General features: G+C 41.2%; 1 protein-coding gene across 1 annotated transcript in view; it reads right to left on the bottom strand.

Moving 5' to 3' along the window:
• DNAH11 (dynein axonemal heavy chain 11) overlaps nt 1-27187 on the bottom strand; it is a 320004-nt gene that overhangs the window by 104306 nt on the left and 188511 nt on the right. The window contains exons 52-55 of the mRNA XM_073898943.1: nt 25904-26066; nt 24605-24728; nt 24022-24164; nt 7627-7788 (exon numbers count right to left, since the gene is read on the bottom strand). Coding sequence (XP_073755044.1) covers nt 7627-7788; nt 24022-24164; nt 24605-24728; nt 25904-26066 — 592 coding nt within the window. The remainder of the gene's footprint in view (nt 1-7626; nt 7789-24021; nt 24165-24604; nt 24729-25903; nt 26067-27187) is intronic.

Raw genomic sequence — 27187 nt, 5'->3', positions numbered from 1 at the left:
ACTGCTTCTGGGAGAAAAATACCATTTCTAATCCTCATTTGGAAAAAAAACAACAGGAAACAAAACAAAACAAAAATTGAGTAACTTCCCTTAGAAGATTTACTAGAGAACCCCCCACTATACCATTCTTTCTGTTTTGTCCTCTATGACTTCTGAAGTAGTTAACTTTTTAATTTGTGGAGTCACATCTCCCTCATTTTAATGATTATTTATTGCATTCTGTACAAGATGAACCAGGTTCAATTAATCAAGGGAAGCCTAAAAATCAATTAATATGAATTAAATGAGCTACACCAACTCTTAGGAAAGTCACACATAATTTACCAAAGTGTTGTCAATAATGCTCAGACATCTTTGGGAAAATTGCACACAAGTGGCTGGTGAGGCAGTTGAACGTTTCAAACCTGCACCATTAATATTACAACCAGGGTGCGAAAAGAGACAGGCCAATTCTTGTTGGTGAAAAACAACTGCTCCCAAGCAACTAGGTCTAAACACTTAGCTTTCCAACCTCATGAAAAATCTGTGAGTGGGTTTCCAATATGCATATATAGGATCGTCCTGCATATCAAAAACCCACCTCACTAGTAACTGAAATAATGTTTTTAAAGCCAGAGTTAAATATAGAATGATGCAAAACCTGAATAGTTTTTATTCTCTAGATCTGAGACATATGTGTATGTTACCCAATAGTGGACTCAGAGTCTACACTTCCAAGGAAGTTCTAGAACTCCATATAAATGAGATCCCCTGAGGGATTTTTAAAAGAGCTTCACTGCAACATAAACAGGGATAGAAATTCATTCCTGTCCTATCTTGTTTTAATGAACCAAAAGCGAGCACATGTCTTTCTACAACATAAATACTTGCCCGGCCAAGAACGACCTCCTCGCGTGGGGCGGAGGTCGGTGGGGGGAGGACCTGGCCTCTGCCCAACCATGATCCTTATGAGGAGGTTCCTAGGCTGCCCTGAAAAGCTCTCTCCAACAACGGTTTCATTTGTAAATCTGGGATGGAAGAAGTGGCTTCCGGGAGAGCTGGAAGTGGCCCGAGACAACTTGTCTCAATGGGGCAAAATCACTATTGTTATCGGGCTTAACAAAATGGCACAGCATGGGAGACTTGCAGGGCCAGGGAGCAGCTGGTTGTAATTCACACTGTTTTTCAGAAAACTCTAATCGTTCCAGAACAGACCTCTTTGATGACTGGTCTTCCCTGCATTCTCAATTTGTCACTTTCTCTTATGATAAGGTCAGTAGTGACAGCACTTCTTGACATTAACAGCTGTGGCTTTTAAAAGGGTCATTGTAGAACTACTAATTGCAGTAATTTCATTAGCATAAATTATTTATTCTGCCATTCATTTACCTCCAGTTTTCTTTTTTTTGGGGGGGGGGTGTGGGGAGGAAATGGCTGCTGCCGCTGCTGCTGTAGAGAAGGAAAGGCAAGGCTGTATTTCTCGTTTTTAGAGATGCAGGTGGAGAACGCCGTTCCCGCTACATTTGGCCCTGTAATGACTACCAGGGGATCCGATTCTGTCGTCATTTAGCAGCCAATCGTGGTGAAAGCAAAAATATAAACAAGCAAAGTGCTAGTATCACACGGTTATAAATCCAAGATTTCTCCATTACGATGCCCCGGAAAACACTGCTGTAGCCAAGGCAGCATCAGATATACACGGGGACGGCTTTTTGTCCTCCCAGTTAGAAAGGGGTTTCATTTTCACTCTCTGGCTGGGCTCACTGTAAATGCAAAGACAAGTCGGCTATTTGGGGTGGCGGTTCTCAAGCGGTGGCAGTCGCTGCCACACCAAGTCCCCCGGCCACCTGACTGTTTAAGCAAGTGCCCAGTATGGCCCGGTTGTTGAAAAGGATGGACAGCACGATTCAAATGAAAACCAATACCGGAGGCCAACACCAAATATCCTGGGTTATACAGGGTTTTACACCTGCCCTCGGCCAGCTGGTGTCAGGATTATACTGGTCTGTACTTTTACGTTCGGAATCTCAAGAGCACTGTCTTCAAGGAGAGGGAGAAGGAGGGACAACAAGAGAGAATGGAGATGAAAGGAAAACTATTTCTTAAGTTTAACTTGGGATCATGTTGTAACGTGTGATGTCCTACACCTAACAGTCGGCCTTGAAAGTTGGTCTCAGAAATTATTTCTATGTTTATTTTTTTTTACAGCTTTTTTTGAAGCACTGGTGATATAGAAAAAAACTGCCCGTATTTATTATCTGTTCTTTTATAGTAATCCCAAACTGCTGGGTTTCAAAATCTATTATTTGTACTTTTTAGCTCCTTTGGGGGTGCTCAATAATAGAGACTAATTAGATACTGTGGTTGTAAAATTGGCTTATTAAATAGAGAAAATGTAACGATACACGAAATGCGCACGCTGCACTTGAGCACTTCTCCTACGTTCCTCAGAGTGCAGACTCCCTCTGAGGAAACGTGATCCTGGAGGGCGCCAGGGAGGCTGGGTTTGAATCTGGAGACGTGGGGTAGACTCCCGGTTCTGTATTGTCGGGCAAATGATTGCACTGCTTCCTGCCCACAGAATCCAAGGTTAGACTTTTGGCACTCCTTTTAGTCTGTCTCTTCTTCTTTTCCTTGTCTTCCTTTTTCAGAACAAACTCCTCTGCACGGGTCCCGAGCAGGATTTAAGACTGTGGATTCTGGCGTCAAAGGGCTGAGGGGGCCCTTACCTGCTAAGTGATCTTGTGCCTGGCCCCCACCCCTCACCTGGAAGCCCAGGGATCCCTCCTTAGGAGGTCTGTGAGCAGAGGCTGTGGGCACCGCTGCCATCAGCAATGGGAACAGCACACCAGTGTTGGTCCTAGGAAGAGGACTTCTGCCACATGGGAAGTTGGAATGCAGCGCCCAACAGGTTCCTGTATCACATACTGGTGTCTTGTTCTTGCCTTTTCTGTTTGTGTGTTTTTACTTGGTCTGGTGAATGCATTTTGTTAGTTTGCTTGAGTTTTTAAATTTTTGTCTCTAATTTTAGAGGCTACTTTCCAAGGCCAAAAGTAAGATCCAATCCAGCATAAGCCAGCCGTCTTCAAGAAGAGTTTCCAGTCGCTGAAAAGGTAGCCTCACTGGTTCTCTGACACAACGTTCGAACAAAGAAGTAACGGAGGATGGTGGGGGCGAGGAGGTGAAACGCAAACCAGCTACACCTCCCAGAGCCAGCAGGACAAGGCAGGTGTTGTAGCTGGTGCTGGTGAGGCCAGGAAAGTCACAAAGCTAGGATTTGGAGGGACCGATGCCTTCATTTGATTGACTTCGACTTTGGGCTTAACAGCGAGTCCAGGTTTACGGGCAGCTATACTAAGTGGACCCTACTTTCAAGGTAGAGGGGATTCCTAAAGTTTATCTAACTGCAAAAACCCTGGAAAGCGGCATTTTACAGCTTTTTTGCAATTCTGCTCTTAATTTGATTACTATGCACAGAGAAAGAAATGCATGATGAACAGTGTATTGGTGTGCATGCACAGGAGAGGCGGGCTGAAGAAGAGGGAAGGATGTTAACAACCACATGGGCCTTCCCTCATCTCTTTGAATACAAGCTTAAGCCAGTTAGAGATGTAGGCAGATTCAGGATAAATTTGATTGCATTTGCTTCTACTTTGATCTCTTAAAATGACTTCAGTACTCCTCAGGATGAGGAGATCTTCCTCAAATTCACAGAATTTCTAATGCACAAGGCTTTCTACTTATAAATTCATACTGAACAATCCTCATTTGTATTTCAAAGAAAAAACTGCACTAAAAGTCAGTAAGAAAAACACTGCTAACATACTTATCACTGACAAAGCGTTGTTTACTGTTCTTCATGCTGTCCCTACCATTTTAAAAAGGAACCACTGAGGAGATCGGTCTTTACATACAGCAGTAAAGTAACTTTCCTCTTTGAGGGGACGCTTTCTGTGATTGGACCGGCAAATGCTTGTAAAATATGCCATTCATTTGTAAAAGGCGAAAGATTTATGCGATCTGAAGAGAAACCAGAGCATATTATGCCATTCATTTGTTACCAGACCTTGCAACAAGTTCTGGATTGGAGAGGTGGAGGTATGTGGAAATTAATGAATTTCACTGAAAAAGCTGATGATATTGAACTTACGGAATTATTCAGTTGTATCTCAACCAAAGGAGGGAGAACTTTAACTTGTCAGGTGGCCAATATGCTCGGAAAGGACGGGTCCTCCACCTTGCTCAGATCTTAATGAGAACAGAGACTCCTCCCAATGCAAATGTCACTCCTCAGTCAGAGTGCTTACCTTTTCATTTCCAGTCAGTAATTTCTGCTTTCCTCAAGTCCAGCTCTCCAGTATGTCTATTACTCACTTTGAGTCAAAAACTAACAACACTACTTATCTTTTAACACCTGTTTCTCCTGCCTTTTTTCCCTGTGTGTTCCTGTCTGGGACCCACGCACCTCTTGGGAAGCGCTCCTCCCAGTTACCTCCTCACAGCGTGTGCAACCCCGCTCCCGGGGATGCCCAGGGCGCCTTTCCTTCTCTCCCTCCCCACACCACATGCCCCCATCTGCACTTCCAAACCCGAGGAGTGAGGAGTGTATGTTGACACAAAGCCTTCATATTAATACCTGGTGACACTTAAGGATCAACTATTTCGGTCATCTGCCAGCTCTCATTTAGTTCAATACCAGGTAGCAGAAAAGTAGCATAAACCTTTCCTTAGACACAGGCAGCCCACACCCCTGGGTGCTAAGTGCGTCCTGCTAAAAGAGTCTACGTCAACACACACAAAACCGCTTGCCTTGCGCGAATCCTTTCTCGGTGGCTAATGGGGGTCACCTTGGATAACTACCTTACACTCAGCAAATAAGGTCAGTAACTAAGAAGTGCCTAAATTATGCAGATACCATTCAGTCTTAATGATGAAAATTCAAACTAAGAAAATGATCGAATTAGTGCCCATTCAAAAAATTTAAAAGCTATTTTTGACCTCTGCAGAAAAGGCACCATGCATTTTTAGAAGATAGACACTTTGCCCTCTGAATGATAATTACTGCTCCTAAGCAACAAATTGGGAAGGCGGGAAAGTTAAATAAGCACACTGCACTGAAATGAAATCATCTGGCTGAGCTCTTTGCAGGCATCATTCAGCTCAGCAGAAATAGTTCAGCCCGCTTTTAAAATTCCTATTTGACAATAAGCATCCTATAGGAGGCGTCACGACACCACAAGATAGAGCTTAGCACCTGCCAGGAGGTCTCTGGACTGAAAATGATGCAAGTCCTGCCTCATCCAGCAGATGTCAATGGTCACTGGCGTATCAAAGCTCCTGCACTTTTTGAAGTGGCACCTAACTTTGCAGGACGAAGTCAGCATCAAAGAAGTAAAGGCAAGAAACTTAAAAAAGCACTGAGCCAAGCACTAAGTCAAAGCATGCTACTAGCTTTGGGTTCCTCTCATTTGAGAAATTAATATTAATATATGAAGTGCACTGGTCTTTAGCAAACCTGTGTGATCACATGAATGGTATAAAACAGAATTATGAAAGATACATACTGATTCTCTAATCAACTGGTATTTTGAACCCTTTTTATAATGATTAGGAGACAAAACAAGGCCCTATATATAATTCCAATAATGCAGTGATCCTAGCAAGAGTTTGAGAAGTGTGTGGGCTTAATAACTGTCACTATTATTTGTCATATTTCATGTGTTTTCAGATTTTATTTATTTATTTGACAGAGAGAGAGACACACAGCAAGAGAGGGAACACAAACAGGGGGAGTGGGAGAGGGAGAAGCAGGCTTCCTGCTGAGCAGGGAGCCCGATGTGGGGCTCGATCCCAGGACCCTGGGATCATGACCTGAGCCGAAGGCAGACGCTCAACGACTGAGCCACTCAGGTGTCCCTGTTTTCAGATTTTAAAGTATAAAATATTTCTGGCAGACTTTACCTAATGCTAGTGTTAGTCTCCATTAAAATGCGGCTCCTTGGGCTCTTCAGAAAAACACAGTGAATGGTGAAAGCCGGGGCTCAGAAAGAAATTAACCACTTCTGGGACTATCTCTTATTCCACTTACCTATCATGAGAACAAATTTACATAGATTTCCCCAAAGGTAAGAAGTGCTATGCAGTGCCTCCTGACCAGTGGAAAAAAGTGAAAATCAATTATAAAAAAAATCCAGCTATACATTCCTATTATTCACTCTTTAGCCAGAAAGTCCTTTGCCACTGTCCCCAAGGTCCAGGTAAGAGCATCCGACGTGGAGTACAGAGAAAGGCAAAAGAAGAGCTTTCCGGATGTAGAAAAAACAGCCAGAAACAGAAGGAATCATTGTTTTTTCACTTCTTTAAAAGATTTTATTTATTTACTTGACAGAGAGAGAGAAAGAGAGCATAAGCAGAGGGAGCAGCAGAAGGAGAGGGACTCGATCTCAGGACCCTCGACTGACTGAGCCACCCAGGTGTTTTTTTTTTTTTTTCATTTCTTTACAGAAATGTTTTTAAGTGTGTGAGAAAAGGAGAGAGGAAAGTAAGCATCCAAGTAGATTAACGGACATTCCAAAAGACAATAAACCATATTATAATAAAGCTACCCATAAAAATAAGCAATAAGCAATAAAGCTAGTTGCATACAAATCATACAAATAATTAGGTAAATATGCAAATATGCCCAGATTACTAACCACCTGGCCACCAAGAGATACAATAGTCAACAACATGTGAAAGGATTCTCGGGAGAAGTGACAGGCTCTTGGGATGAAGGGAGGCCAGAGGGGGCTGTCTCTGCATACAGACACTTTCAAGTGGAAGCAGACATCATTCCTTACACAGCCCCGACTCTATTTTTGGCTCCGAGAATCACTTTCAATGTCTAGCCTTATCACTCAGTGGACTCAGAAGACAAACCTCCCTGGGCAATGTTCACAACTACCACATTTCCAAGCTATTTAGTCATGAAGGTGCAAGATACCAATAAAGCTTAATTTCTAGGAAGCCTAAATGATGCTTTCGTATTTACATTCCTTTTTCCCCTCTAAGTGGGGAAGTGTACTGGAAGTGCTTTTCTAAACTCTATGCAAACATTTTAAAATGTAATTGGATCTGCAAATTTCATTACAGTCAAACGACAAACCTAATTTATAAAACATAAACCCATACAACAAAGAAGCAGATACATTATTTGACTTAGCGACTGAATTCATGGGGCTGATTTTTCACCCCTCCATACTATAAGGAGAAAAATCACAATTAATTGCTTTACTTTGTTAAGATCAAGAATTGCATGACTATGAATGGCTACTTTTTTGTTTGTGGATTTGAAGGATTCATATTCAGCAAATCCTATCATGACTCAAGGAAGTAATGATCCTGGCTTTCTGGTGAGTCAGGCTACGTAACACGCTTGTATGCTGTGTGTGCTCATGTGTGCACAGACATTCAACCTGGTACAAAGAGGTCAACTACCATATTCCATAGAATGTAAACACAGATGATCTTATCTCTAATAAAAGGGATAACTTTTCTATAGGAGATGTATTTTGGAAGTTACTTCTTTACTGAGGACTTTTGGTCAGAGTGAGTGAGTATGCGTGTGTGAGAGAGAGACAGAGAGATTCAGAGGCTGACACAGCATACCTCAATTCCCTTGGTTTCTTCAATGAACCTCCTGCTGACTGAGACCAGAGCCTCCTGTGGCCACGCATGAAACCAGTCAATAGCTGTGCAGTTAACTATGGCAGGGAACTTCCGAGCTCTCCCTCTCAACGTTTGACCAACGGGAGAGAAACACAGAATGATCTGTGGAGACATGGGGGCAGGGCAGAAAGGGGAGGGTGATGAGTGAGCCAAGAATTACACTGCAATCCTAGACAATGAAAGCAAGGAGCGCAGCCAAGCAAGACATGAAACTATCCTAAAGCACTACGGAGGAGAAAGCAACATTAACCTCCGTGCTAACCAAAGGATAAGCCTCCCCCAGGTGGCTGCCCCATGGAACATTCAGAAACACTGCTGTGTACCTTCCTTCAAATTGGTCCCTCTCCTTTTAAACATTTTTGATGATTATCATTAATAATGAGAAATGTATTCTTTTCTATTACACAAGTAACAGTATAGCAATAGAAAATAAATATCCGAACCCAATCACCATGATAAAATAACACCAGTACTTTCACCTTCTGTCTCCTTCCATTCTGTAATTCTTCAGGTCCAGTAAAACTTTGTAAATCACTTAAAAACAATTTGTATCATATCGAATGTTTACTTTGTTTTCATTTAAAATAAACCCACCTGCATTCTTCACCTTTTTAAAGGAATAAAAAATTCAGTTTATACATGCTCCTGGTGAGAAAATGTTAAGTTTCTGGTTTAAATCCGAAGATCTGTGTATTTGATGATTTAAGAGTTAATTTATATCTGATTATGTTTCCATGCTCTCTGTAGTGACACAGGGATTTGATCTGGAAGGAGCACCTGAGCTTGGCTGTGGTGGGGTCCACAAGCTGAGTGAGGGGAGACAAAGGAGGTTGGCTCTGAGTGTCCCTTCTGGGCATCTCTGAGTGTCACATGGCTCTCAGATGAGATGCCCTATGTGAAGTGCCAGCACAAAGGAGGTGTTCAGGAAGCACTCCTTTCATGCTCTCCCTTCTCTCCTAGGTTCCTGTGGACTTGAGGGCACTGGGGATAATAGTGACGCCCACTGGGGTAAGGTCTGGGAATTTACCCATCCTGGTTTCCTCTTCTCTAGGAATGGCATGGACTTGAGAGAAAACAAAGCCTGGAACTCTCTCACCTCAGTCTCTAACCCTTTGAGATCAGGCAACCAATGAAATCACTTTTCAAAAGGTATGATATTTTTTCTTAGAACATTTAAAAAAATTCACATCCTAAAAATCTCCAGCATATAGGAAGCCATATAATATCTTACTTAACATGTGGGTTCACTATGTTTAAATAGTATGGCTCTTGAAAAACTTGATAAATCCTAATATTTAAAATGTTTAACAGTACATAAGCTGACTGATCAGGTATTCATTATATGTGAGAGTCTAGTTACAAATTGAATAACTGCCCTAAGAGTGCATGTACTGGGTTAACGAACTTCAGTTAGAACGCAGAATTTTCACTTTCCATCATAGTTCTTAGGTTTCTCCCACCAGCCTTCCTTTCTCCCCATACCTGAATATTTCTTTCTGTCCTAGAAGTTCGGTTTCCACACCCAGTTTCTCTCTCATTCCTGGCAAATTTAGAAGCTTCATTTATAAATAATTGTAGCCAAGGCAAAGGAGGGAAAAAAGGATCCTTTTGAGATCTTAAATATTTCCATCACTTCTACACTTACTGCATTTCCCTTTTTGGTACTGGCACATTACTAGGTCTATGGAAAATATTAGAAAACAAAGTACCGGAACCATGTGTGTTTAAGCCTAAAGGAAAAATACTTTGAGTTAATATAATGATATAATGATATAATGATATAAATTCATTATTTATTGAAATACAGATTTCTCATGGAAAGAATTATTTTTCTTTTCTACAATTTTACAGCTGAATTTTACACAGTTCTCTATGTTATTTATTACGGCTTAAATAAGGATCCTCATAATGCCAGCTTCATTTTACATGGAGGGCGGTTGGCAGGCCATCAGTGATTCTCAAAGGATTATTAGGCGCTGGTTAGAAAAGCAAACTCTTGGACCCAATCTAGACCTAAGGAATCAGAAACTCTGGATGGGGCTTGGCAATCAGTTTTCAACAAGCCCTCCAGGTGACTCCGACACCTGCTGCTATAACCTTCCAGTTTAAAATTTTCTATGGGAATATTTAAATCAAACACATTTTCAATGCTTCTGCAGTTGGTGAAATACTCATAGAATGTAAGTCTCCTTCTATATAGAAAGTGAAAATGAAAAATTTAGAGGATTCTAAATAAATTAGATAATCATGAATAACCTAAATTCTATCATCTAAAACTGACCTTGGGAACGAATTTACAGAGAGATGCTTGGTTATTAGTACCTCCTAAGAAAGAAAAGGCCAGTATCACACCAAACTTGAGTTGTGCAATTATTGACCCAATGTGTTACTCAGTAATTTTTAGTTTTGCTAGAAGTCTAGCACAGAATTTCTCCTCCCATCCAGCTTTCCTTGATAGTAGTCCTATGTGAGATTTTTCTGAGAGCCCATGCTAATGTCTGGAAATAGGTGGTTGTTCTTTTCTAACATGGTCTCCACATTTTTTGGTTATGAGCATGGAATGGAATGTCACCTCTGCCACCGGTTCCTAGATGATGTGAGAACAGCCACGTTTAATTGTCCTGTACTGTCCTCGTCTCCAAAAAGGAGAGATCACAGTCACATCCCAGGGTCACCAGGAACAGATACAATGTATGTGGCAAGACCTCCTCACAGTTGCTGAAGCATGAATGGTGCTCCATCAACTCCATGCTCTGTTACTTAAAAAAAGAAAAAAAGTTTCAACAACTTTACAGGTAAAGTTGTTGTTGCCTCAAAGCACATTACTATGGGGAAAAATCATCCTGGATAATTTCCCTATCGTATTTCCCTTAATTTTAGGAGATTAAAATAGCAGAGGATTTTTAAGTAATAAAAACACAAAGATTTTAAAAAGGGTGTTAGGTTATCTAACATTTACTTTTTTAGGTTTAAAAAAGTAAACCTAAAACCGTGTGAGGTGAAAAATAGCATCTTTCACAGAGCTAGAACAAACAATCCTAAAATTTGTATGAAACCACAAAAGACCCTGAATAGCCAAAGCAATCTAGAAAAAGAAAAGCAAAGCTGGAGGCATCACAATTCTGGACTTCAAGTTATATTACAAAGCTGTAATGATCACAACCACAACCACATGTTACTGGTATAAAAATAGACTCACAGATCAATGGAACAGAACAGAAAATCCAGACATGACTCCACAATGATACGGTCAACTAATCCTCAACAAAACAGGAATGAATATCCAATAGGAAAAGGACATTCTCTTCAACAAATGGTGTTGGGAAAACTGGACAGCCACAAGCAGAAGAATGAAACTGGACCACTTTCTCACACCATACACAAAAGTAAGTTCAAAACGGATTAAAAACCTAAATGGGAGACCTGAAACCATAAAAATCCTACAAGAAAACACAGGCAGTAAATTCTTTGACACTGGCTGTAGCAACTTCCTTCTAGATATGTCTCCTGAGGCAAGGGGAAGAAAAGCAAAAATAAACTACTGGGATTTCATCAAAATAAAAAGCTTCTGCACAGCAAAGGAAACAATCAACACAACTAAAAAAAAAAAAAGATAAGCTACAAAATGGGAGAAGGTATCTTCAAATGATATATCCAATAAAGGGTTAGTATCCAAAATATATAAAGAACTGATCAACACAGCACCGCAAAAAACAAATAATCCAATTAAAAAATGGGCAGAAGACATGAATGGACATTTTTCCAAGGACATCCAAATGGCCAACACATGAAAACTCATCATCAGGGATATACACATCAATACTAAAATGAGATACCACCTCACACCTGTCAGATGGCTAAAATCAACAACACAAGGAACAGGTGTTGGCGAGGATGTGGAGAAAGGGGAACCCTCTTACACAGTTGGCGGGAATACAAACTGGTATAGCCACTCTGGAAAACAGTATGGAGGCTCCCCAAAAAGTTAAAAATAGAACTACCCTATGACCCAGCAATCGCACTACTGGGTATTTACCCAAAGGATACCAGTATACTAATTCAAAGGGATATCTACACCCTGATGTTTATAGCAGAATTATCTACAATAGCCAAATTATGGAAACAGCTCAAGTGTCCATTAACTGATGAATGGGTAAAGAAAATGTCTCTCTCTCTCTCTCTCTCTCTCTCTCACACACACACACACACACACACACACACACACACACAGAGGAATATTACTCAGCCATAAAAAAGAATGAAATCCTTGCATTTGCAATGACATGGATGGAGCTAGACTGTATAATGCTAAGTGAAATTAAGTCCATCAGAGAAAGACAAATACCATATGATTTCACTCATAAGTGGAATTTAAGAAACAAAACAAATGAACGAAGGAGAAGATAAAAAAGAGAGGCAAAGCAAGAAACAGACTCTTAACTATAGAGACGTGATGGTTACCCAAGGGGAGGTGGGTGGGGGGATGGGTTAAATAGGTGATGGGGATTAAGGAGTGCACTTGTTATGAACACCAGGTGTTGTATGGAAGTGTTGGATCACTATATTGTACACCTGAAACTCATATTACACTGATGTTAACTGGAATTTAAATAAAAACTTTAAAAACAGAAACAACAAAAGGTGTGAGGTGTTATCTCATTGTGGTTTGGATTTGCATCTCCTGATTATGAGTAATGTTGAATACCTTTTCATGTACATGTTGGCCATTTGTGTTCCTTCTTTGAAAAAAGGAGCGTTCAGGTCCTTTGCCCATTTTTCAATTGGGTTCTGAGTTTGTTGAGTTTGTTGTCTGAGGTATAGTCTCAGTTTGGTGAGTTTTCATTATATATGAATGTTCTATTTTTTCAAATGCTTTTTTTACATCTGTTGAGATCATCATGATTTTTATCCTTCATTTTGTTAATATGGTGTGTCATGTGGATTGACTTGTGGATGTTGAACCATCCCCGCATCCCTGGAATAAATCCCACTTCATCAAGGGGTAGGGTTGCTTTAATGTACTATTAAATTCAGTTTGCTCCTAGTTTGTTGAGGATTTTCGTACCTTTCTATCAGGGATACTGGCCTCTAAGTTCTTTTCTGGTGACATCCTTGTCTGCTTTGGTATTAGGGTAATGCTGGCCTTGTAAAATAAGTGTTTCCACCTCTTCAATTGTTTGGAGGAATTTGAGGAGGATTAGTATACATTCTGATATTAAGTATTTGATAGAATTCACCAGTGAGAGCTATCTGGTCCTGTATAACCTACCTCTGAAGTAACTTCACTCTCATATGATCTGCATGGAAATACTCATTTTCTATCTTAGGGGCCATTGGCTCGTATCTGAAGTACTTCAAGAGAAACTGCAGAGGCCAGGGACGCTTAACCAGCATTTCCTATTTCTAACAGAAACTCACAATGCAAAATCGGCTACCTGCGCTCTTTGCTAACTTCTTTCATCAACATAAATGGTTGATTAGTTAGCATCATGCACACCGGATCTGATTTTTTTACTGATGAAAGGAAGAGTGTCCAAGGTATCTGAGGAAAACGGAAATATTAGACTTCTACTTCCACCACTGAAGGAACCAAAGAGGAAAGTCTAGATATCGAAGTATCCCAACAAATATACCCTTTGGCTTTTTAGACTTTGATTTTGACCAGTCCTGTGGTAAACAGCTTACAGAAAAATTGTTTTTATGCGATTCCAGTGAAAACACCAGCTGAATCGTACCATGAGAATAACTACTACAACTGCCCCAGAAGGTCCTTCTGGTAAGAGCTCTTCCGTTTCCCAAAAGAACAGAGCTGGTTTTGGAAACTTTAAGACCCACAAACTCTATGTGTACCCGAGTTCAGTTTGAGACTTCCTCTACTTGAAACACACCCGAATTGGGATCCTGGGGGACAAGAGCTCCCCCACCCCGGAACAGGTGCCATCTACCTGTAAGGACTGAATGTCACTGAAATATACACCTCCTCCCAAACAGTCCCTGACAACTGCAAATGACCAAATTGGCTTCAGTTAGTTCCCAGCAGTGGACTGAAAGAAAAGTCTGCTAAGGAAATAAAGTTAAAAATGCCTCAGATAGCTGTGTTCTTTTCTAAAAGCAAATTCTCACAAGTAAGAAGCAAACCCTGAAATCACCATCTATGTACTTCCTACAGCTCTAACATTTGGACGTCAGAATCTTGCTTTTGGAAACCATACCATAGAATTTTCTATTCCTTTTCTCCCCCTGCCATAGGTGTTAGGACTCATTCGCAATAACCCATTTTTCATTGTGCTTTGTAATACATTTCAATTTCTTTTGGGTAAGATTCCATCATAAGTACACATTTATTTGTATACCACTAACAGGACTCAGTCCATTTCCTCTTGTAATGGAAATGTGAATTGCTACCGTCACTCTATTTTTTTCTAGTCAATATATTCTCAGATAGAAGTAACCCTCCCACATATTTACTTCAGAAGCTTCTATCTGTAACTTAGGTTTGCATTTATTCTCAAAAGTCTAAGTATTTTTCAAGAGTGATAAGATCTGAATCTTACTGAGAGAATCCTCTTAGGAAGTTTAGCAGACAAACTCTTCCCTTGTTTGACTGTTTTAATATCATTTAATCATTCTTATATTTTCCCTTATCAACCACCATCCAATAACCTTTTAATTTCAATTATTTTCATGAACTCCAATAGCATCTTCAACATATACACATGCAATACATTTTTATATTTCATTCTTTTTAGGTAACATATAATGAAATAATTCACACAACCTTTTATTTATGAATATTGGTCAGTGCCAATTTTTATAAGAGGTAATATTTTACACTGGGGAGTTTTTGTTTGTTTTTTTGGGGGGTGGGGGGAGAGGCAGAGGCAGATGGAGGGAGAGAATCTTAAGCAGGCTCCATGCCCCATGTGGACTCAATCTCACAACCCTGAGACTGTGACCGGAGCCGAAATCAAGAATTGGATGCTTAACCAACTGAGCACCCAGGCGCCCCTACATTGGGGAGTTTTCTTTCTTTTTTAAAAAAACAAAACTCAATTCATCAAGAAATTGTATGTGGAATCCCAAAAGAGAGCAAGAAGCAAATCCATTCCTGGGGAGTAAAGACATTAGGAGTTATACTCCCCACTCTGTTCTCCCTGCTGTATATTCCTATCTACAGGAGGAATGTGTTCCCTCATCTCAGCTGCCCTGCTTGATGCCAGGGACTCACGTGCTCACATACTACTTTCCAGGCCAGTCTGCAGCTCCGTACATTGTATAACAGTGTTTTGTTTTTACTTTTTCAAATAGACGATAGGTGCCTAATGATCTACAGAATAGGCCCATATTAAACCACGTCATGCCAAGTTTTTGGCTTGTGATCTGTGCTGCTCTGCTAGTGGTCGGCATTTCTGCCGACACCACGTGCTAACTCCACACACACGGGCATTTGCAAGCACAAGCCCCATACTGTGCTGCAAACCCTGTATCCAAATGTAAGCAGAATGTGAAAAACATGAACCATGCTTTCCAAAATGCAAAGTTTATTCAATTTTTTTCCTTCCTCCCTCCCTCCCTTCCTTAAGATTTTATTTATTTGCCAGAGAGAGAGAGAGAGAGAGAGAGAGAGAGAGAGAGAGAGAGAGAGCACAAGCAGAGGGAGTAGGAGAGGGAGAAGCAGGCTCCCCGCTGAGCAAGGAGCCCGATGCGGGGCTCGATCCCAGGATCCTGGGATCCTGACCTGAGCTGAAGGCAGACGCTTAACACTGAGCCACCCAGGCGCCTCAAGTTTATTCAATTTAAATGGATAAATCCTTTAGTCTTTGATTAAGCCCTTCACTTCTGGTATTAAAAATTTCTTTTATAATATAAAATAAGGGAGATGATATCTACTAGAATAGACACCTTGGAGATACTTCCCAGTCCTTTCCCCCCCTCAGTGATACCTTCCTTGTTCTGTCTTTTGTTATCCTATATACCCTTTACCTCTCATACAGAGGTGTAATTGTATACTCAGTTTGTGTGATTTGGAGGTTCAGGTTTGTCTTTCCAACACAGAGGTGGGCAGGGGCTGGCTCTTCCTCACTACCCTAGATTCAGGGACCAGCACATCACAGGCACTCAGCAAATACTTGCTGAGGCCCGGTGGAAAGATCAAGGAGTCAACAGATGGCGATGTGAAATATTCTTTAGAGCAAGATGAAATTTTGTTATTTGCATCCTAATTTGTTTTGAACCAGCCCTTGGACCTCTTGTCTTTGCACAGGTCGTAACTTCATCATCTAACCCCATGGGTGGCTTTAAACTCCATCTCTAGCCCCACCTGCCTCTCCAGACTCCAATGGCTACTTTCAACTGTATCCTGTTCGTCTCTCTTTGAATGTTTAATGGGCATCTTAACTTTAGGTAGAACTTTTTATTTACCCTCATCCACCAAACAAATACAAGGCATACCTCTTCCCATGTTCCCTATTTCAATAAATGGTATGTCCTTTATCCCGTTTAGTCAGGCCAAAGTCCCTGAAATCATCCTTGACTCTCTTCTTTGACCCTACCTCCAAAAAACAAAAATGTTTGGCTGTTTCATGAAATTTCAAGAACAGTGAACCTCAGATACAAAATACAAGGTCACACCTTTCATCTCTCTCTGATGTTCTTCCCATTCCTCTTATGTAAATAATATCCAAAAATGCAAGGGCAGGAGTTAGCATACTATATTCAGAGAGGTGTGGTCCTGGTCAGCAAAGCACTATTGGCAGGGCAGAGCCTGACAGGGCCTGGGATCGGCCCTGGACAAGCTGTCCATGAGAGCGGGTGCTGTCTTCCACCAACTCGAGGATCAGGGTGAGGGGCAGGAGGGATAGAAGACAGCACTCCTCACTGATAAAGCAAGCCGTCCTGGGTGGGCATACACACGAACGAAAGGAAGCTGGGTGCTCTGCCTGTTAACCCATGAAGATCTGAGGCGATTAGACTTGACCATCATGCCAGGGTAAGGTTTTGCAACATCTGATTTTCAATGCTTTTCTACTGGACAGGTTAAGTATTTGAGCGTTTTATACAAGGTCACAGATATACCATGAAAATTACTTGTGGGGGTGCTAAGTCTTGTGGTTTCTGCTACGTGCTTCTGTGTTAAACTGTTGTTTCAAGGGCAGTGTTGCTCAACATCTCCGCTCAGACTCTCAGGCTCCCTAGATGAGCTGCAGTGGGAGCCAGGAGCCCGTCACCCACCCTGGCTGTTGTCAAACCCCACAGAGGAATTGCTCTCTGTTCTGTCCAAGAAGGAAGAAGGGGGAGGAGGAAGAGGGAGAAAGAACAACAAAACCCAGAAGAATAAGGGAAGCTCAGCTGAGGCCTGAGGAAAAATATTATGAAAACAAGAAATATTTGAAAAACATCCAGCAGATTTTCAGGGAAGGTAATTCCACTGAGGTATCTAAGAACCTAAAAAAGAAAACTTGCTTCATACTCTCAAAAGGCTAGAAGGAATGTTGTAAAAACCACATGATAATAAAACAGTCCAAGATTAAAAAAAAAAAAAAGGATAAAACAAGAGGATTTATGAAAGGTCATATACGATAAAATACCTCTTCCTAAAAATATTAAAAATATCTTAAGCCTATATTTAATCAATATAATGATAGAAAGCTTAATGATGGAAAGCTAAAGGCATTCCCATTAAAATAAAAAATAAGACTAAGATGCTACTATGATCACTTAAAAGTTTTAAATGGTACGCAAAAATTATGGTTATTATAACACACAGAAAAGAGGTAATTATTAAAAAGGAAGAGTAAAAATTCAAAGGTTATGTAACTACCTACTCAGCAAACTCAAGTATAAAATGCGAAACTTACTGGAGTGTTCAATGGACTGGCTGGTCAAACAAACAAACAAACAACCAAACAAACAAATAGGCATCTGTCCATCCAACCCTCCCTCCAGTCAATGGCACTCTTATATGCCCATCATGATCTGTGGGAAAATTTGGCAAGAGCAAAAAATAATATAAAATATTGAGAAAGAACTTAAGAAATGTGTAAAACATATGAAGATAGCTAGATGCTTTACTGAAGGTCAGTGAAGACATTTTGACCAAATGGCAAGATGTGCCACATTCCTGGAGAAGATTATCTCTTATAAAGGTATTTATTCCTCTTACGTTCATTAATAAATTTTAGGCAAGTCTCGTAAATTCCCAAAAAGATGAGCGGCGCCTGACAAAGTGATTCTAAAGCTCATATGGAATAAAAAAGGCTAAGGACATCAAAGGACATTTGTAAAAAGAGAATATTCACAATTCACACTGTCAAGGAACAAAACTTAAGTTATAAGTTATCAATAAAGCAGTATGGAAACATTCGATACTGTAGATGTATCCATCACCCTCAATTTAGTCTCTACATTCTCATAGGATTTTTAAAAAATTTTTTTATTGTGAGAGAGAGTGGGAGACAGCCTGTGTGCGAGCATGAGCAGAGGGGTCAGGCAGAGAGGGAGGATCTCAAGCACACTCCACACTCAGCTTGGGGCTCGATCTCATGATCTGAGCCAAAATCAAGATGCTTAACCTACTGAGCCACCCAGGTGCCCCTCATAGGATTTATTTTAAATGTTAAGCTGATTCCATAGTTCATCTAGTAAAGGTACAAATAGCTCAGTAAATGTAGAAAAGGGAGAAGGTATTATTCTACTGGATTCCAGAATATACTATAAAGCTAATAAGCAAAGCAGTGTGGTATTGATGCAGGCTGAGATGAACAGAGTTATAGAACATAAGAGTAAAAACTAGAATACCATGTATTTAGACATTTAGTTTATGATTATGAGACAGGGAGCATTTCAAATAAGTGGTAAAATATTATATAATAAATGGTGTTTGGAGAATCTAGGGGTGGGGAGAGTAGAAAAGCCACCTTGTAGTAGACACATCCAGAGCTAACCGTTCAGAGTATTTTACATTAATTTAAATAGAATTAAGAATAATATTTTCATAACCATGAAGTATGGAAATGCTTCCTAAAAAAAGCTTTAACACATAAAATCCATGTAAGAAAAATTAGGTATGTTTTGATAATATAAAAGAGAAGTCATTGTAAACAAAGTTAGGATTGTGATGAACTTTGACAAACAATGGCAACATGTAAAATGGACAAGAACATTACAGACACAGGAATATTATCCAGATATAAAAAAGAGTTCCTATAAATCAAAGAAAACAGTAACAAACCAGTAGGAAATTTGGTAAAGGGTATATATGAATAAAGGTGTTCTACAAGTAGAGAACTTGAATAAAGTACATGTGAGTGAAATATTTCACTCCATACACCAAATTCTTGGAATCATTTCATTTTTTTTTTCCTGTGAGAGGCTTCTAGTAAAAAAGGCAAAGAGGAGTATGAAGAAAATTGTGACAGATGTGGAAAAACATTTCAGTTTGGAATATGCACTTTGCATGCATTTATATACATATAGAAAACTAGAAGGAGATATACCAATGTTTTCAGTAGTTACCTCCAGGCAATATAATTAAAGCCCAATTTCTTTTCCTTCATATGGTTCTGTATTTTTTAATTCTCTACAATGAACACATATATCTTATATCATCAGAAAGGATGCTTTCATTCTCTAAAAATACAGAATCACATGAGTATGTATGTGTATACACATGCGCACACACACACACACACCCTCTATAGACAGATACATAACAAGACAGATGAGTATCTAAAGTCTTGGGAAACAATCACGGGCTGTTATATTCATTAAGCATTCCTTTCCCTATGGCATCAGACGGCCAAGAAGGAAGGCAAGAAAGAAAAGTTCTTGGGTTAACTAAAATCAACAGGAGAGAAGATGAAAGTACTACGTTCTAGTTGCAAAGTGAGTATTACGTAGGAAAAGATGCATGTGTGCAAACGTGAAGGAGAGAAGGCATTTGGAATTTATTCACTGGTTTATTTCAGGCAATCCAAGGGCTCACATCTGATCATCATTAATGGGAACTGCCCTGTGGGATTCGGAGGTCACATTTTGCATGCCAACAGGTTCTTACTGCCCTGGCATTCCAAATGGGAACTGGCTTTGGGTGGTGAGCATGGGTAATGGGGTGGTAACTTCACATCATTGAGTTCGACCTGCCAGGTGTGCTCACCAACCCTGTAACACATTTAGCTTCCCATGTTGCCCAGCTAGGAACATATGCAAGGGAAGGATCTGCTCATCGGGAATTCGGAGTCGTTAGTATACGATGGTGAATATCACAGCATATGAAACTAACACAGAGCAAGCCAGAATTCTTTAAAAATCCAAAGATGCCAGGGTAGTATTTATGTATTGAAGAGAAAGATGTTACCATTTCCTAGCTAAAGGGTGACCCACTTTCAAGCCATGTTATTTCTCTTTCAGGGTAAGATGCTGATCACTACTCCTTCTCATGATGCAGCAACCTGAGTGACAAGGCCAAGAAGGTTTGGGAGCGTTTGAGGGAAATATCCTATTCCCCCTTAGCAGGAAATAAACCAAAACAGTACAAAGCCCCCAAAAACCCTGCTATTCATTTTAGTAGAAAAGAGATTATCCAATCAGAAACCCTGTGACAAGGTGGGGAAAATGATCCATACTGAACTCCAAAATAAATTCTAGCTTGTAATGAGGTAAATGCTGAAAAGGGGCCTCGGAAAAGAGAGGGACATAAAACTGGTCCCAGCTTTGGGAAGGCTTCCTGAAGTGGAGTCAAAGGAAACAGGTGATGGGAAAGACTGATGGGTTTATTTTTTACTGTTTAAAGATCTGAGAGAGAGAGAGAGAGAGAGAGAGAGAGAGAGAAAGAGAAAGAACGCAAGTGGGGGGAGGGGCAGAGGGAGAGAATGTCAAACAGACTCCCCGCTCTGCGCAGAGCTCCATCCCAGAACACTGAGAGCCAAAACCAAGTGTCGGACGCTTAACCAACTGAGCCACCCAGGCGCCCCAAGACTGGTGGATTTAAAACAGTATAAAATGTAAAACTTCTGTACATCCATCTGTACTGCATGAATATTAGTAAGTTCAAGGAGCAAAACCATATAATTATCTCAACAGATGCTGAAAAGGAATTTAATAGAAACTTCCTTGACAAGATAGAGCCAACGTAAGACCTAGAGGAAAGCCGATAAATAGAATATTAAAAAAGACAAAATATTACCTGCATGCTATGTGATAGCAACCCACTAATAGAAACTATCAGAGAGGCTGGTTATAAACACAATGGGTTATAAAGTTAAAAATCAATAGCTCTCTATATACAAACAATACACTATCAGAAAACCTTATGAAAAAAATATTCCTTCCATAAAAAACTTTAAAAAGATTAAATTCTCCCAAATATAAAATAAGCCATCAGTACAATTTCAATCAAAATTAAAACAGAATGTATTTAGAATTTGAAAAAATGATTCTGATATTTTTCTAGATCTGTAGGCATGTGAGAACAAAGAAAAACTAGACAAGAACAGTGAGATATTTGATATAAAAATGTGTAACAAAACCTTAATAATTTATACAGTACAAGGCTGGGATCAGTAGTACCGAGACTTACCAAGAAAAGAAAATAGAGGATCTAGAAACAGACCCAATATGACATATAATAGATGTATTACTCTAAATCAGTAAGGAAGGAATACACGGTTTTAAGATAAAAGGATACCGTTTTGGAAAAAAAATAACTTGAAACCTCTCAGCTCACTCTCTACCATGTATGGTAATATATTCCAGATGTAGTCAAGTTTTAAATACAAAACATAAAGATACTGGAATGATGGATCCTGTTGCTATTCCAAAATCCCATTTCTAATTTTATTCATAAAGGCCATGTGACAAGATAAAAAATTCACTTCCTTCGACTCCCTGGTAGGTGGAGGTGGCAGGTGATACACACGGCCTCCAAGACGTCAGCTTAGGGTCTTGGGGGAAGCCTTGGTTTCCTACCCAGAGTGCCCTGAGGTTGCCTGCACCCTCCTTCCTGCGAATGCACACCCCACTGCCCTCACGTGGTGCTCACGAGGCAGGAGGCACCAGGAAGGGCGCTGGCAGGAGGGAAAGACAAGAAAGCATGGGTCTTTCAATTTTTCGATATTTTCTACTTTACTGCCCAGTTGAGTTCTAAATGCTTCTAGCCACTGAGTTTTATCATCTTGGAGAGAAAAACTATGCTATGAAGTCAAAAGCATCTCCAAATCTAAAAAGAAAACACTTCAAGTTATAAACAAGTACGTACTGTATGAACATTTAAAAGACAAATGCTATTAGGAAAAATAGACGCAACACATATGCAAGACGAACTGCTCAGTATACAGAGAACTCCGATAAACAAAATCACGTGCAAGTCAGTGGAAAAGCAGGCCCTTTGGAGCTGAGCCTCCCAAGTTCCTCAGAGTCCTGTCTGGGGTCCTACGCTTGCAAGCCCACCCTGATTCAACAAGCGAGGACTGAGACCCTACCTGTGAGTAAGAAGCACGGCAAAGAACTGGCAGGCGTATTTTAAGCTGCAACTATTGAACCCAGCAATACCCCTTCCAGGAATTTATCCCACGGAAGCAAGTGAAGGTGTGTATAAAAGACATATGTAAAGGGCACTTACTTCAGCCTTCCCCCCACCCCCCCTAAGAGAGAGAGTGTGTGAGAAGGAGCAGGTGGGAAGGGGCAGAGGGAGAGGGAGAGAGAATCTCAAGCAGGCTCCACACCCAGCACGGGGCCCACATGGGGCTTAACCTCACAACTCTGAGGTCATGACCCGAGCTGGAATCAAGAGTCGATGCTTAACTGATTAAGCCACCCAGGCAGCCTTGCATTATTTTGAACAATGGTTCTCAAAATTTCAGCGTGCCTCAGCATTACCTGGAGAACTTATTACAACTTACATTGTGCATCCCGTGCAGAGTTTCTGATTCCAGAGGTCTGGGCTGGGACCAGGGGAGAACCCACATTTTTAAAACGTTTCTAGGTGATGTTGATTCTGTTGCTCTGAGGAACAGACCTCGATAGTCAGTGATTTATAACATTACCATCTCATATTCTATTATTGTACTTGTTTTTCCATTTCATAAAGAAAATGTGATCCAAATGTACCGCCATGGAACAGGGAGAAATCTCTGGCCTTGTTACATATGACCTAGCAAAAATATTCTTAGTAACATTTTGATAGGGACAAAAACTCTTTGGGCCACTGAACCGTAAATCCTGATCTAACGGCAGCCCAGAATTGCTCAGTAAGATTCATGTGGAATTTAACAGAGTAGGGCGGACGAGAAGCTTACAAACACTCCACACCTCCAAGGAGAGGTATATTCCCGGCTAATGCAATGCCCCTATCCCCTTTCCCTGGGGGCTCCAGGCTCTTTTGCCGCCTGGACCCTGTTACTAGCTTGACAAACCAGAAATACTAGAAGCAGCAGCCAAGTGGAAACTTGTCTAGGTTACTAACCATTTCTACACCAGGAAGCCAGATTTTGCCTTAAATTGGGCTTCCTGCCATGAGTTCAGAGGCATTTCTTACAGTACTTGATCTTCACTGCTGCTAGTATTTGGTTACATTGTATCTCTAGGAGCCACACTGAAGCAGAGTCATCTGGGGGTGGGGGGGGAACCTCTCGGGGGAGCCTCAGGGTATCTGGTTAATACACCTAAATGGCTTGCCTCGAAGTTCTGACATAATTCAGTTCTGTAATTCAAACCTCGCCCACCTCTCCCTTCATGATTTTCAGCCCCCTACCTTGTCCTAACTTACTTCCCAGCCTGATCCACCTCCTTCTCCCAAAAGGAAGCCTGTGTTCCAGTCGTTCAGAGCCATCTTGGGTTTCTCTGAAGGGGTCCTGTCCAGTCCAACCTTCCTCTTACATAAATGCTATTTCCTCTCCCTGAAGGCTCCTCCCCACTCATTGCTTCTCCATGGATTCCAACCCATGCCCGACCCACGGCACAGCGCTTCCTCTAGCGAGCCCAGTGCAGTGAAGGATGCTGCTCTCATCTGTAACCCGTGGCACTACCCACATCAGTCCTGTACTATCATTACTTGTGAGGGTCCTTCTCTCCTGGAGCAGTGTCAGCCCCTCCGGGACAGAGACCACGTCCAGTTCAATCGAGCACCGCACTGTCTGCTCAGCGCCATGTTTCGTAGATGCTCAGCATCACGGGCAACTTCAGGAAGGTTTACTCCGGACATGGGCACATGTAAAAATGCAAATGTCCTTTCAAAACGAATGGCTGCAATTCAAAGTCATGGTATGAATCCTGACAGAACTGTGTCATAGTTCCAAGAGCAGGTTTTAAATATTATGCAAGTAAACAAGGGTTCCTTACTTTGAGCTGTAGCTGCACCCTGGCCAGAAAGAATTTCCAACAATTTTCTCTGGAGTCCGCCATGCCTAGACCACGAACTTCACTACGAATTCCAGAAATTATGTTGTCTACATCTTCATCACTGAACAGATCCAGGATTTCTCCTGCCCGCAAAGGAATGAGAAGAATTACTGAAAGACAGTCACAATTTAAATTTTAGATAGCAATGCTCTATCATACAAAGTTCAGTTTAAAGGATGAAGAGTTTGAAATCAGAAATATCTTTTTTTTTTTTTTTTTTTTTTTTTTTGCATTTACAGGACACGCCACACGCTGAGGACAAGCCCTGACAGACACACCCACTGAGCTCGTATGTGTAGGAATAACATTTACCTCACTGAAGGCTTCTCCAAGGCACCTCACTCACATCCACAAACAGACTAAGAACGCGATACCCCTCAAATTACTTAGGGTTATAGGTTTCTCCCCAAAGACTGCCCCAGCAAACATCTCAAAGACAAATTAGCTCTCTTTAAAGTTCACTGCAACTACAGATAATTTGTCATTGGGGAAGATCTTTCAAGGAATGTGTTGGTTTAATCACCTGATGCCAGCAAGTCATTAATCAGCACGAGAAAGCTCTCATCTAGAACCTGGGCATCTGTCAGGAGGAACACAGTGGGCATGTTCTTGGCTCCAGTTCTGATGTACAAATTGGCAAGATCTACCTGTAAGGAAAGGAGGCCATCATTCATGCACTGTTAAAATGCTGATGTGACGTGGGGAGTATGTGTGTGAGGGCTGGGAAGAACTCAGGAACTATAACTTGAGAGCTTTCCCTATTCACACCTTCTTCCCTCTCAGTGATCCCGCCTGGGGGCAAAGAGCATGACATCACCTCCTTTTCTGGCATTTAATGATGAGCGCCATGTTCCTGGCTTAATGGACCATAGGGATGACAACCGGCGGCTGGTGGACAACTCCCTCCGAATAGACTGAAAATGAATTTGGTGACGCCTTTGCCAAGCAACGCAGTAAAAGGAAGAGTCTGCTCATTTCAACAACTATTTCACTGAAAACAGTTTTTGTTTGGTTATTTACTTAGCTTTGTTTAATAATAATATTGAATGCATGGGATTTGTTTTCTTTTCTGGGTTGAAAATGGCCGCATTTCACCCACATTTCACTTGCCACAAACTCTGAATATTATTTTTAAGTACTGTTGTGATGAAAAAGCCAACTTTTAAAAGCACACGGGGGTTTCCTGAATGAATGTATTCTCACCACATTTTATTTTCACGATTCATCCAAAGTGGACTTGTAAAGGCAGTATCTTTTTCTCCCCCTCCAACGTACAGGAGTATTAACTGTGTCGAACAGCAGGTGTGGTCAATACAAAGGAAAAGCCACGTTTGTTGTAATCAAGCATGTAAACTATTTTTCAAAAGATTTATTTGAGAGAGCGAGCGTGCGCACAGGGAGGTGGGGCAGAGGGAGGAGGAGAGAGAAACCCAAGCAGACCCCAGGCTGAGCACAGAGCCCAGTGCGGGGCTCGATCCCACAACCCTGAGATCATAGCCTGAGCTGAAACCAAGAGTCAGACGCCCAACTGACTGCACCACCTAGGTGCCCCCTGTTATAAGTATTTAATAAAATATTTTCTGAGTTGGGTCTATAGGCTTATAGGTTTATATACCTATAAACACTTACAAATTTTATGATTACTAAATTTACCATGAAGGAGAAACAGACAAATATAACTAAATCCCCACAAAGACTTCCCCCTCTTGGTTGGGGAAGCCTTGGTCAAATCTAGGAGTCAGAGCGGATGTGGGCACGCTACCGGCTCAGGCTTTATCCGCCGGGCAGGACGGGAGACGGGCTGCCTCCCACTCTTACTCACCCGAAGTTCTTGGATTCCGAAGCCTTCGGTCAGAGTGATCTGGAAGACCTCAAGGCTGCAAATGTAAGCTGCCAGCCGGGACAGGCTCTGCTTGCCACTGCCGCCCACGCCAATCAAGAGCGCGTGACCCTGGGGGGTCTGAAGGATTCGGCTGATGCGACACCTGCTGAGACAGCACACCCATGGCAGAAGACTGCAGGGCCTAGGGACTCTGTCTGTTTCATTTTTGGGAAAAGTTTCTAGACACGCAATCTGAATTTTTATTTTACACCTTTAGCCTTTGTTCATCTGCTTCCCCATCAAAAAAAGAGGCCCCTCACACTGGATGCCCAACTAAGTGTCCCTGTGGAGATCACATCCGGGACTCTAACTGCTTCCTTACTGTCCATATACAAGGCCTTTCTGCAAGGCTTCAAGTTTTTTTGACTAGCAAGAAAGACCCCAATTTTACACCAGCAGCCATGTGCAGCAAACATCAAAGGGAGAATGTCTTCATGCCAGAAACTTGTGCTGTAGAATTATTTTGGAAAGACTGGATTTGTTTAGGCCAACAGACATCTCACATGTGATTTACTTCATGCAGATTCAACACTTGCCTCTAGGATTCTTACTTCCTTTGCAACAAAGCTTTGTCTGTCCTCGAGCACTCTAGAAAATTTATATGAAATTTTCAGGAGATTTGCTGAAACCTTCAGAATCCAGCAAGGCCAACTAATCCCTTGTTCTATATTGTGGAAGAGATTCTGAATGATTGAGCTACGGATATTATTGCTACATTTTACAGTTCGGAATAAGTTGGCCTTATCATCTTAGAGGATGAAATAGGTCATAATTATGTTATAAATACTGAGAAAAGAAAGAAACTGAAATATAAGGATACAGATACCCAAATGCAACAAATGAGACACCATCATGTTAGTTCTAGGTTGCTTTTCTCAAATGAATGTAAGCTTCTGGCCTTGACTGATGCACCTAGATGACTTTTTTACCAAAGCACTTCGTGGAAAAGCAAGGTTGGGGTCACTTGTACCAGGACAAGCACATCTCAGCTGCAAACCATCAACAACTGAAGAGACGGGTCATCGTGAGAGGCTCAGGCAGGTCCATGAGGTTGACTTCACAGGACCACACGACAAAACTACCTTGGGAAAGCTGTGAAATTACTCTGAGGCAAATGAAACCCCAAGTTATAAAGCAGAGTTTTCCTTTTATTTTAATGTATGCTTTGAGGTTTGGACCTTACCAGATTCTCGAAGCAATAAAGTTCCTTCCTAGGAGCTCTTG

This window comes from Callorhinus ursinus, unplaced genomic scaffold (genome assembly GCF_003265705.2).
Source record: "Callorhinus ursinus isolate GAN/ISIS: 27379988/994484 unplaced genomic scaffold, GSC_fseal_2.0 scaffold12, whole genome shotgun sequence".
NCBI classification, from domain to species: domain Eukaryota; kingdom Metazoa; phylum Chordata; class Mammalia; order Carnivora; family Otariidae; genus Callorhinus; species Callorhinus ursinus.
The sequence above is the reverse complement of the archived record's forward strand: the minus strand, read 5'-3'. Positions and strand labels throughout refer to the sequence as shown.